At 47.0% G+C, this 10,806-nt stretch overlaps 2 protein-coding genes across 2 annotated transcripts; both read left to right on the top strand.

Moving 5' to 3' along the window:
- Nucleotides 1-4,082: 4,082 nt before the first annotated feature.
- Nucleotides 4,083-8,024, top strand: BUD2 (Bud2p; the record flags this gene model as incomplete). Its single annotated transcript, XM_020209131.1, has 5 exons — nt 4,083-5,156; nt 5,205-6,126; nt 6,187-7,149; nt 7,261-7,589; nt 7,716-8,024. The coding sequence occupies 5 exons, from the start codon at nt 4,083-4,085 to the stop codon at nt 8,022-8,024; spliced, it is 3,597 nt and encodes a 1,198-aa protein (XP_020066712.1).
- A 483-nt stretch (nt 8,025-8,507) lies between these two features.
- On the top strand, nt 8,508-9,428 carry SEC14 (phosphatidylinositol/phosphatidylcholine transfer protein; the record flags this gene model as incomplete). Its single annotated transcript, XM_020209305.1, has 1 exon — nt 8,508-9,428. One exon carries the CDS (start codon nt 8,508-8,510, stop codon nt 9,426-9,428), a length of 921 nt encoding a protein of 306 aa, XP_020066711.1.
- Nucleotides 9,429-10,806: the final 1,378 nt, after the last annotated feature.

Raw genomic sequence — 10,806 nt, 5'->3', positions numbered from 1 at the left:
GTGCTCCGAAAGCAGGACGCTGTCCGGGGAGGAAGTTGCCTCCTCTAGCCCCGACTTGGGACTGGTGGTGCAACTGCACAATCGACAATTGAAGATTGTCCAAGGGCCCATCCACAAGACATCCCTTCTCTCTGAAGTGGATCAACAAATGGTTCCAGAGGGTGTTGCGGCACAAAGCACGCGGGTTCCCCAAGATGACCAACCCATACTTGGCTCTGGTAATGGCCACGTTCATTCTTCTGGGATCGCTCAAGAAACCAATGATCTGTGCGTCGTTGGCACGCACACAGCTCAAGATGATAAAGTCCTTTTCTCTGCCCTGGAACGCATCCACACTGGTGACCTCGACCTCCAGATACTGGTCTTTCTTTTCCACAAGCGTGCTGTTCATGGTCATATACTGGACAATATACGCCCTTTGGCCCTCGTACGGAGTGATGACACCAATCTGGTCCGGAGTCACACCATCCTTGAACAACCTGGTGATGATCTTCTCTACATTCATGGCCTCAACTCTGTTCAAGAACGAATTCCCGCTGCTACTGATCTCTTCACGTCCATAGTTGGCCCAGAACATCATAGGATTCTCGGCAACGGGCCAAGGGAACGTGCTGTTCTTGATAACGCGGTCTTCAGAAGTGACACCGTTCTGCAAAGAACCCTCATAGAACATGTTACTGGGGAACTCAGACAAACACGGGTTCATTCTGTACTGGACTTCCAATCTAATTGGCACATGGCCCAACACAACCAAACGCTCGAACAACGATTGCTTCAACCCAGCATCGGCGGCTTTCTTGTCCAAAATGACGGGTCCCAACTGCTGGTGGTCTCCCACCAAGATGACCTGCTTTGCTCCCTTGACAATAGGGATCAAGACTTCAGGTTCCGATGCCTGCGTGCTCTCATCAATCAACACAGTTCTGAACTTCATTCCCGCAAGTCTTATGTCGCCAGCACCCACACAGGTGCAGCAAACAACATCGCACTTGTTGAGGATCTTGCGCTCAGCTTTTCTGATGGCCTTGAATAAGCTTGTTGAGTCGGAAGAGGACAATTCACCCAATTCGGATCGCAACTTGATCAACTTCTTCAATTCTCCTTTGGCAGATTTGTTGACACGATGGTGCAATGCCAAGTCACTCACTGAGGTCTCCACATCTTCACGAGATCTGGCAGTTAACCGGATCACATTTAATCCCAACAGAGCCAACTTTTCAGCTAAATGGTCCACAGCAACGTTAGAGGGGGCACACACCAAGATCTTGCCTGCGTTCAACTTGGACAAATGGTAGATGATGGTAGCCGAGGTCACAGTTTTACCAGTACCAGGAGGGCCCTGAATTAAAGAAAGTGGTCTTTTCAAGACGGAAGCCACTGCGTTAGTCTGCGATAAATTCAACTCAGTCAATCCCGGATGGGAGAATCTGGCAGGAATATCGACTTCGAATTCCACAGGTGCCACTTCATGTCCCAAAATCTTGTGGTATATGTAGCCTGATACCGACTCTTGGTCCAAAGCAAACTGCTTCATTGCCTGCTGCATTCTGTCGTAAGAGATTCCCTTCCATACAAACTCGGCAGTGAAGCCTGAAGTTATGTGGGTTGGTGGAGCAGTCTTGGCTGTGTTTAATTCCAACGTAAAGTCCTCCAGGTGAGAGTTGGGCAATCTTATAATGTAACCACGACATTCCCACGGTTCGTGACTGATGCCTGTGTATCTCAAAATAATCTCGTCACCAACGGCCACTTTCAAAGCCTTACTCTCGAAGGTGGATAACGTGAAAGAAGCCAAGTGCTTGTTGTTCAACGCCAAAGCCCATTTGACCTGGATATGCTCCAACGCCTGAGATTCCTTCAAGTTCATGTCGTAGTCTGCTTCGAGCTTAATGAGGGGGGCGAACGATCTCTGGTACTGGAATGCATCGTTGTATCTCATCAAGATGGGCAAGACTTCTTCCACCTCGTTGTCTTTGTTTTCGATGTCCTCGATGGTAGCATCACGGTTCAATCTCCACTGCGCCTCAAGCTTGGTGATCTGCTGGTGGGTAATTAATTTGGCGTTGATGAGCTCACTGTCGTTGGGGACAGTAGCCACCCATGGCAAGAACAGACGGTTATCAATGAGCGCCTGCCAGTGGTTGGTGTCCCAGATGACATCCTTGGACTGTGCACACGGCAACCTACACAAAATCACAACCACCGAGTCCTGCTTAGCACTGACAAACCCCAAGATGAACACGTTCTTGTTCCCACAGTTGTAGCACTCCAATGCGGTTTCACCCAAGCCAGACTCTTCGTGCAAGGATACCTGGTTGTGTCTAGCCATGACCAAGTGGGTAACGATGTGCGATCCGTTAGAGTTGGCGCTGGAGTTGCAGAACCACTTGTTGCAGGTGTTACACTTGACCACGGACTCAGCAGTGTGAATCCCACAGTAGGCACAGGCATGTTCAGGGAGTTTGTGCATTTCATGACCATCGTCAGCCAAGTGGTTGAGCTCACGGAACTCCAAGTCGTCGTCGATCATGTTGTGGATTGCCTGCAAGTCCAAGTCATCGGATTCCACCTCCGAAGGTTGGGTTTTCATGGGGCCAGTTGGGGGAGCGTCGCTGTCGTTGGACGCCACGGGAGGCATGATGGCTGCGGCCTGGTCTGCTGCTGCTGCCTCTGCCCGCGAGGGGTCGAAGTTCTGGAATAGTAAGTTGCTCATAGACGGGCTGGAGGAGGGCTAGCTGACTATGAGTCGAGACAGAACAGTGATGGATTTGGCATTTGACTGGCGAGCTGGTGTCACGTGATCAGTATGTTGATGGGGGGTGGAGGGGTTAGGGTGGGTGTTAAGGCTAGGGTAGTGTGAAAGCGACAGCTGGAGCACGCCGCGAGTCTTCTGAGTAGGACTATGGTGACTTTTATCAGGCTGGCACCCTAGCACGCGTCATGGAACATCCCGGGGTAGTGAAGTAAGGATGTTTCCAGAGTGGTGAAGGAAGGTCACAATCAAATAATATGTATATTTCACTTTTTGCCACTTCTGTCTCCCTTGGCAACACTCAGTAGTTAAGCAGTTCACCAGATCACAAGCACACTGCTGAGCCCAGACTGCTCCACCAGCTGCCATCCTACCCCTGGAGAAGTCTATCTGACGTGAAACTAGGTAGGAGTGAGAATGCTGGAATGGCCATGAAACAAGGGTGCAAACACCCGCGACACGACAGGCAGCTCTGGGCACCACCCTCCCTGAAGACGCCTCACACGCCGTCTAGACGTGTTGTTTGCACCTATTGTGTCATTGTCAGAGCCTGAGTAGTCCCCATTTCACCACACAGTGCGGAGACTATTTTACAGCCAATCCGCTGCACAATGCACCGGACCAACCCATAACTGCAAACAGTGCACGTCACTCACACGCCTACACGTCCCGCCAGGGCCAACGGTGGGCCAACGGCCCCATCGGAGACCCAGGCGTCGCTCTACCGGAGGCAGCGCTCAAGACATGGCGGCTCTGGCTCGCCTGGCCCATCCCTGTGTTCAAGCCACTGCCAATGGTGCCACCCAAACGCCACGTCTAGACCGCTGCATCCACGTCGTATTATACGATAGCTGCTCCGAACAATACAGCATGACAGCGAAGCTGCTGGTGCCATTCGTGCATTGATCTGTCCGTGGTGCGCAGCAAGCAGTGGTGACACATGTCAAACTGCAGCCCACTTCCCCCAAGCAACTGACAACCTGATGGGACCCTCATCCAGGGTAGCTCCTCCCAGCGCACCAGGCTGCCTCCTCCATGGCCACATGGTTCCATCCCGTATTCTTGACTTCCCGCCGTGCGCCCCTTGACGACTTGTTAGACGAAATTACACAAATGCCGCCACGCGTCCACCGGACTGGGGATAGTTGAGTTTCGGAATTAACCACCTAGCATCAGATCAAGCCATTCTCTTTCCAACACACCTCAACTGCTCCACCAATCGATCTGCGAGGCTTTCATCCCCTGGGTCCTATTGCCACAGCTCACCAGTAATCACCACCTCCGTCCCCATTAATCCCCTAGTACCCCTCCCTCCCTACCAATAGCCCCAATGAAGCAAACACCCTACCATAAATCAATACACCGCGATAAAGGTGTGTTCAACGGCAAGAGCTTTCTTATATCAACGGACTCCATCAACTGGATCCATCTGCATGCGTTGGCAATCACCGAACACGGCCAGCTCTACTCGTCCGACGAGAGTGATAACCACTACCTCCTCCTACAATCGTTGCAATCGTGCTACGTCCAGATCTTTCCCAACCTCAATGCAGCTAACAACCAGCAACAACAGGCTCGTCCCACCAGACGGATTATCAAAAAATCCTCAACTTTGGACAATGTCGGTGCCAACGAACTGGACGAGCCTCCCGTGATCTTCATCAAAACTTACGAGAATGACAAGTTGTACATAAAAGTCCCATCGAAGAACAACTTTGGAAACTTGATCAGCACTTTGCTCGTCTGGCAGGCCTTGAAACCTCAAGGCTTGGTCAAGAAGTGGTACAGTGATAATAAAGTGGAGTACTCTAACGCGTCGCTGGAGCCCCACGAGTTGTTGGTGTGTCGTTTCAAGGTGTATGGTCCTATACCTTCCAAATCAAAGAACTTGAATATAGTTTCTGGCCCTAAGGCTCCCGTATATCAACCAAAAATCGATCCTTCTCAACTGGAATTCCTAAACGGTGATAATGTGGTTGGTTCCCAATTTGGCGGTACTAATGATAATATCTCTGAAGGTTGGTTCTACACCATGGGTGTTTTGAAATCAAACGGTATCCTTAACTTCATTACTGAATTGGACGGAACTCTTCTTTATTCCATAGACATCAAATCAATTTTGTCCTCCGAAATCAGGGAAATGCATCACTCACTTTTCAACAGTTCCAATGTCTTGTTCATAGGTCAATTGAAAGAATTGAGATTCAACAACGTGATAAAGACTTCTTCGACTTTGTCTATCGATCAACATACAACACCCTTCTTGGTTAGAGAAGGAAAATTGATCCCTAATAACCTGAGAGTTCTAATTGAATTTCCTTTACATATTGATCTTGAGGATTGGTTTGTCGGATTGAACTATTTTGCCAAGAGAGAGTATATTGGCTCATATAGCCCCCACCTGGTATTGGCCACTCCCACAGATGAAGTGGATACTAACAATTCTCACAAGAATGCGAACACAAGCATGAATAGTACTAGTTCAGGTACTTCATTACCTGTTCACAACATCGCTCCACTCCAACCACCAAAACTATGCAACTTCAACCGTGATAATTTCCGTGTATCAAAGAAAGTTGCTATCGACATTATAGAAGCAAAATTCGACAACATGCAACCATTGTCATCTAAGCTCCCTCAAGGTAAAATATACACAGAAGTCAGAATGTGGGGCTTACCATGGTCTAGAACTGCAATTGTCAATCACACTAGTAACCCGTTCTGGAAGGAAGAGTTTGCTACTGACCTTCCTATTCTGACTCAGATGATTCATATCTTAATCAAAAAGTGCTCTTTCAGTGATTCAAGTTACCTGCCTAATGATAAAGTGATCGGAACAGTTTACGTTACTCCTGATATATTGACAAAACAGCTAAGCACAGCTTCTACTATGATGTCAGGTGCAGCTGGGAATGGAATTAATGTAAATGGCGTTAACACTCACAATGCTAACAACATATCGATATCCACATTAAACAACGGCAATACGGGAATCAACCATCCAACTGGTTCCAACGTGACAAAAAACTTCAATAATGACATAGTGAGATTGTCTATCTATGATTCATCCAACCTTCCTATTGGAAAATTGTTGCTTAATGTGAAGCTCAAGGAGTATCATATTTTATCACCTAATCACTTCAAACCGTTGGAAAAGATGTTGACTAATGCGCCTATGAAAGACTTGATTAAGTTCTGTAATGAGAACGTTCCAACCTCAGATTTTGAATATGTCAGTTTGATCATGTTGGATATTTTCCAGAGTCTTGGAGTCGAAGATCAGTGGTTCAAATCCTTGATGGAAGCCGAATTGGTCAATGTTGATAAGATGACCCGTAAAAACTACGCAAATAAAAGGAACAGCGAAATAACGAGTACTGCCATCGCCAATAACAATAATAGTTCGACAAATGGAAATGGCTCGGCTAGTGGAGGAGCCTCATCCTCACTGAATAACGTCTTCAATACTTTATTTCGTGGCTCATCTATTTTCTCGAAATCATTGGAAAAGTATAACCTCAGAATAGGTCAAGAATATTTGGAAAAGGTATTTGGCGACTTCTTCGCCAAGATTGCTGCAGAAAAGAAGAACTGTGAAGTTGACCCTAGGTATGTGCGAATTCAAGAAAAATTGCTTAGAAAGGGTAAATCACTTGATAGCCCAGAGGAAGACGATGACGACGATGATAGCAATAGTGATAGTGATGGATATGACTCTGATGTGGAACGTGAAAGAGATCAAAAAATCAAAAGCATGGTTGAAGAGAACTTTAATAATTTATACGAATATGCAGAGGAGATTTGGCACAAGATTTACATCACTTCAAATGACTTGCCTCTGCAAATTAAGATCCAATTGAAGAATTTCAGAACAAAGGTCGAGTTGGCATGTGATCCAGATGATAAGACAACAGCATTGAATTGCTTAAGTGCATTTATCTTTTTAAGATTCTTCTGTCCTGCAATTTTGAACCCAAAGTTGTTCTACTTAACTAAAAACCATCAAACTGGAAGCACACAGAGGACTCTTACCTTGATAGCCAAAATTTTATTAAATTTGGCCAATAGGCAAGAGTTTTCTCCTCACAAGGAGCCCCATTTGGTGAAGATGAATGAATTTTTGAACAAGCATCAGCAAGAAGTATTTGACTATTTTGATAAGATTACCGGCAGAAAGAATGACTTCAACGAGAAAATCTTGGATTTGAGTCATGAAGTTAAGAGATTTGATTTAGGATTGAGTGGAGACTCGACATCCAATGAATTACCAACAACACCATACTTGATTGATAAATACTTGAGGTTGACGGAATTGATTCATTTGTTAGACTACAACAAGTATCAAATGTACTATTCACCCAAATCATCCGTGCAACCAAGTCCCCAGAATGAGGCCGGTATGGTCACAACCAGATCTTCGATAGGGACAGCCATTTCCGTCAGCGGCTTAAATCTCCAGCAAGGCTCGCTGACGACTCAACCACAAACGCCCGATGATCATAATAGAGTGGGGTCGAGAGACAGTCATGGCGATTCCCTACAAATTAATGACGAGAAAAACGTCTACCAGATTGGATCACTCGAGTTTGAAAAATCTGAATTCCTTGACTTGGCTGGAGATAATGAGACTGAAGGGTTCCTCAAGTCTTTGTGCAGAAGTAATGAGAACATATTTTCGTTCATCACCTCCAATATTACCTTGAAGGATTTACAAAAGCAAAGCACAAAGTTGATGACCAAAATCAGCGACTTGGAAGTGTACTTGGAGAACTGTGAGTACCCTAGCAACTACCTTCCATACAATTACCAGCATACCACAAGCATTAACAATACCAAGGTAGGAACTGCCGGCTCTCCAACATTACCTCCAGCCCAGCCAGTGTCTGCCAACACCACCCTCACGTCCCAGTCGTCCTCGTCGATAGACAAGACCCTTGCACTCTGGGAGGCGTTTGTCAACGAGCTCATTCTCAAATCATACCTCGACGTTTCACGCAACTGTTTGGTATTTTTGGACAAAGACTTTGTGCCCAACAGCGGCTACCGCAAGTTGGTGGACGCCAATGCGTTCAGTGGGCTCAAGTTGAAGTTTGCCAATGACGTTGCTGGTGTGGGTGCAAAAAATACAAACGGGTCCAGTGCAACCGTCAACGGCACCACAGCCGGGACCACCAGCTCGATGTCGCTGTCATTCAGCAACGGCAGCTTGGGAAGCGTTGTCAAGACCACGTCCAAGAACCCGTTCAAGAAGTGGATGCGCAAGAATAACTAGCACTAATACATGTATAGACATGAGTAGAACTAAATGACGTCACGGAAAAGGCGGGACCACCACCACCAAAAGGGACACCTTCCACCACCGATGGCCACGTGACCCATATCCAGGAGCAACCGTCGCAGCACGGCCCATCAGCCTCCGGCACCGCCATTGGCCCACCCACGTGTTGGTACCTGCTGGTACTCCCGACCTTGCCCAACCTGGCCCAGCCTGCGGTATCCACCCTGCCGCCGTGCCGCCGCTTCCGCCCCTCCCTCCCTGTAGCAGGACACACCCAACACATGTCCTGCACACAGCCCGATACCAACAAAAACAACTCGTAATGAAATATTTGTTAATTTCGACCTGTTTCAACACTTTATAGCCGTGTTCTCTTGGTAATCTATAGACAGTGTGACTTTGCAAAAAAGCCACCCCCTACTGATCACGTCCCCCCTGAAACCGGAACACCCATCCGCCATCACCGTTGCCGCTACCATGTCATCCGAAGACGCCAAACCTAAAGCAACCATCGAGGAGATCCTTGCCTCGTACCCTCAGGTCGCTGCTCCAAGCGAACAAACAGGATACACCTCCAACTTGACTGAAGACCAAAAGGCTAAGTTGGTCCAATTCCGGGAAGAATTGACTGCCGCTGGCTACAAGGACAGATTGGATGATGCATCGCTTCTCAGGTTCCTTAGAGCCAGAAAGTTCGACATCGCCAAAGCCAAGGATATGTTTGCCAAGTGCGAGAAGTGGAGAGAAGAGTTCGGCACCAACACTATCTTGACCGACTTCAAGTACGACGAAAAGCCACTCGTGGCCAAGTTGTACCCCCAATACTACCACAAGACCGACAAGGACGGAAGACCCGTCTACTTCGAGGAGTTGGGTAAGGTCAACTTGACCGAGATGTTGAAGATCACCACTCAGGAGAGAATGTTGAAGAACTTGGTCTGGGAATACGAGTCTTTCACCCAATACAGATTGCCTGCCTGCTCCAGAGAAAGGGGCCACCTCGTGGAAACCTCGTGTACTGTGTTGGACTTGAAGGGAATCTCGATCTCCGCTGCCAGCCAGGTGCTTAACTACGTCAGAGAAGCCAGTTACATTGGTCAAAACTACTATCCAGAAAGAATGGGTAAATTCTACTGCATCAACTCGCCATTTGGTTTCTCCACTGTGTTCAAATTGTTCAAGCCATTCTTAGATCCTGTCACTGTTAGCAAGATTCACATCTTGGGCTCCTCATACCCTAAGGAGCTCTTGAAGCAAATTCCTCCTCAAAACTTACCCGAGAAGTTTGGTGGTGCTTCCAAGTGCAGTGAAGACGAGTTGTACTTGAACGACTTTGGTCCATGGAGAGATGCTCAGTACATCGGTCCAGAGGGCGAAGCTCCCAGAACCTTTGCTTAGACCTAATACACCCAATTGTTCTGTGGTAACTGTAGGCGTATTGCCAGGAGGCTCTTCCTGGACGCGCGAATCATACCTATCATTTGTAGCATCTTCATTATGACGAACAAATATGATAATATAACTATTTGTAGCTTAGCGAGATTCCAGTAAATAACAAAATAGATCTGACGAGCAACTCGTGCAGTAGGAAAAATAACCTCGGCTAGTCCGTATTGATAGAGATGGACCATTCTTCTACTGTGAGTACTTAGTACTCTCGAGTACAATTTTTACCTCCTACAAGAAGCTTCCTTGTCTTGATCTACAATTTCTGTTTGAAACCGTTATAATGCTAAAAAAGCTTGAATCACATAGAATTCTCACATCATACTGTAGATCGAATGTTGCATCACAATACCTCCTTCTTGCAAAAAAGACACATTTGCCACCGAGTGATCGTGATTTTACTTATCTTGATTTAATTAATTTACACAGTTTAAAATAAGGTTCAACCCATCTAATTTGGTTCCAGTAGTACATTTTGGGAAAATTGATGTCAGGAGTTATGAACACCAGTAAGATAGTCGAGGTCATCAAAGCCCTAGAAAAGCATTATTGCTGATTTCTCCAGGCTACTGGAATCCAAATGCCGGGGCCCACGGGTACTTGCCACGTTTGCGTTTGTGGTTCAACTTCCTTTCTTACGATGGCCCAAAGAGGTTAGACAGGTCCCAAAGGGATGTATTATCACTATTTTCTAGTTTCAATAGTCTGATTCCATCGCAAAGCCACAAATAGCACCTCAACATAATACGAGTCGTGAAGTGAGCTTTGTGGATGGATTGAGTGGGTGCACTAGTGCATTAATTTCGTTGGCACGTACTGCCTCGGCTATGATTTGGCTGAGAATGTGTAGGCGTGGGGACGAGGGGCAAACCTGCAATTAATTGGAGCTGCTACTTTGGTAGCATAGCGGGAGTTGTACACCATAGCTTCCTGGATGCGTAACGCTCTAAAGATGAGGTAATTTCGTAGATCCAGGACGGTTATTCCGGTGCCATAGATGTATCTAGCCCATATAAATAACGTACCATTGGTAGAGCCGAGCATCTAGAGACGTGACGAAAACCCTTGGCTTCCAAAACCTACACCCAGGCTCATGGGCCAGAACTCGTTGGAAGTACCTTTCTCTGAGGTGTCTCCTCGAGAACATTTCACGGAAAACGGCTCCTCAGCCTCAGAATCCCTCTGTGCCTGACTAGCTCCGCTATCATCCCACCACCATCATCATATAACCATCTCTCCTTCTTCCCCTTCTTCATCCTCCCCCACCTCTTCCTGTCCTGCAGTTTAGCCACGCTTTTCGCGAACCTTTGAACCCTTCTTTAGACGCCAT

Source organism: Suhomyces tanzawaensis (assembly GCF_001661415.1).
Source record: "Suhomyces tanzawaensis NRRL Y-17324 unplaced genomic scaffold CANTAscaffold_1, whole genome shotgun sequence".
In the NCBI taxonomy this organism is placed as follows: domain Eukaryota; kingdom Fungi; phylum Ascomycota; class Pichiomycetes; order Serinales; family Debaryomycetaceae; genus Suhomyces; species Suhomyces tanzawaensis.
Note: the sequence above shows the minus strand (reverse complement) of the source record. Positions and strands in the feature narration are given on the sequence as shown.